Source organism: Helianthus annuus, chromosome 16 (assembly GCF_002127325.2).
Source record: "Helianthus annuus cultivar XRQ/B chromosome 16, HanXRQr2.0-SUNRISE, whole genome shotgun sequence".
NCBI lineage: Eukaryota > Viridiplantae > Streptophyta > Magnoliopsida > Asterales > Asteraceae > Helianthus > Helianthus annuus.
The window spans coordinates 5,193,903-5,195,887 of record NC_035448.2 but is presented as its reverse complement, the minus strand read 5'-3'; the positions used below and the strand labels follow the sequence as shown (position 1 = coordinate 5,195,887).

General features: G+C 40.0%; 1 protein-coding gene across 1 annotated transcript; it reads left to right on the top strand.

Moving 5' to 3' along the window:
- On the top strand, nt 1-1,985 carry LOC110917887 (putative UPF0481 protein At3g02645). Its single transcript, XM_022162334.2, has 2 exons — nt 1-424; nt 1,103-1,985. The coding sequence occupies exons 1-2, from the start codon at nt 14-16 to the stop codon at nt 1,982-1,984; spliced, it is 1,293 nt and encodes a 430-aa protein (XP_022018026.2). The 5' UTR covers nt 1-13; the 3' UTR covers nt 1,985.

Sequence of the window (1,985 nt, the reverse complement as noted above, 5' to 3'; positions counted from 1 at the left end):
TACGTTTCTGAGTATGTATGGTGACACACTAGTGTGGATGATGGTTGTTGACACTGCGTATTTACTTGATTTTCTTCAGGTGTATTTAGATAAAAAAGAAGGTCTGAATACGAAGGACGTTACAAAGGATCTGTCTCATATGGCGATTCTTCGAGATGTGGTGAAGGTGGAGAATCAGATCCCGTTGTTTTTACTCAGGAAGATGTTGGCCTATATAAAAACTGGTGAACTAAAGAACTCAGATGATGCTGATAACATGTTGAAGACAATGTTGAAAGAGTTGTATCGCGATCTTACTCCATTTGTCGGAGAAGAGTTGCGGGATCATGTTCCCATCGAAAAGTGCGTTCACCTGCTCGACTTTCTCTACCACATGACTGTGCCCGAAGCCGAATTCTACAGCAACATAAACCCTAGCACAGCGGTATGAGAGATTATGTTAGTTAAGCTTTATTGTTATATTATTATTATTATCAAATACCACCATGTCAAATATCTTTAAAACTACCCTTAAGCCATAAAACACTATCGGCGCCTTAACCTTGCCATAAACTATTTTTTTTTATTTTAATAATGTTAAACTCCTTAACCAATCAAAGCCCACCACCAATCCTAATGGTCAAACAAGTGCATCGACATTTACACCATGTTCCCGGGTGGTCTTTGTGGCAAAACATACCCGCCTGGCCTACCCTTGTGGGTGGCGGCGGTGTTATGACACAAAAAGGAACCCATGAGTGGCCCGTCCCCCCTAACTAAAAAGGATGTTGGATTAAGGTTTCTTTATACACACCACTAACAATCTAATCTCACACCGTTTTAAAACACATGTTTGAGTTAGTACAAAACGGCGGTTTGAAGATCTGCTCTTGCACCATAAACCCCTCTTCTTTTAAAACTTTTAACAAGGTTGTTTGATGATTTGTAAAATGGCCGTTTATGACGGTTAGGGTTTGCGTCTTAACTCTCTACCTTTAAACGGCCGTTTGAATTTTTCGTCGAATGGTCGTTTGAGCTTGGGGTGGTATAGGATTACTAGGCCCTACATTAATCTTATAAACATAAATTGTTCATCTATAATTTAGTATATTCTCTCTGATAGAATTATCATGAGATCGACATGCCGGACGATCCAACCAGCGACTTGCTAGTTCAAGATGAAAAAGAAGAATCTTTAGCAAAAAGCCCTGATGTTTCAAAGGTTTGGAATGTCATATTGCAAGTAATCAAGAAAGTAGGTGTTATCAAGAAATTCAAGTTGGGGAAGCCAATGGCTGTGTGTAATAAATTACCATTAGTTTCTCTACTCAAACCAATATGGGAAAGCATTTTTGGTAGAGGACAGGAGAAACCGAAGGACGAAAATGGTGAGCCAAAAGCCCCAAAGATAGAAGAGATCAAGATCCCCTCGGTTACAGATATGGCCAAAGCAGGAATCCGTTTTAAACCGGTTGAAGGTGGAATATCCAACATTAGTTTTGATGTCAAAACACGTATGTTGTACCTCCCGAAGGTGGAACTGGATGGGAACACCAAGGTTTATTTAAGAAACCTGGTAGCGCACGAAGCTTGTGTTGCAACGGGACCATTGGTGATGGCTCGTTACACCGAGTTAATGAATGGGATAATCGACACAGAACAAGACGCAAAGTATTTGAGTAAAAGAGATATAGTGTTCAACTATTTGAAGAGTGATAAAGAGGTTGCTGATTTATGGAACGGAATGAGTAAATCTGTGAAGTTGACAAAGGTGGATTACATGGATACAGTGGTTGCAAATGTGAATAAGATGTATGACCAAACATGGAGGGTGAAATTGTCCAAGTTATTGAAGAAATATGTGTTTGCATCTTGGAAGATTTTAACTTTGTTGGCTGCTTTGCTTATGTTGTTCTTGACTACTGTACAAGCTTTTTGCTCGGTGTATAGTTGTGTTCGAGTGTTCCATCAGCTCCCAGAGATTCCTGCTCAAGGGGTCGAGTGAG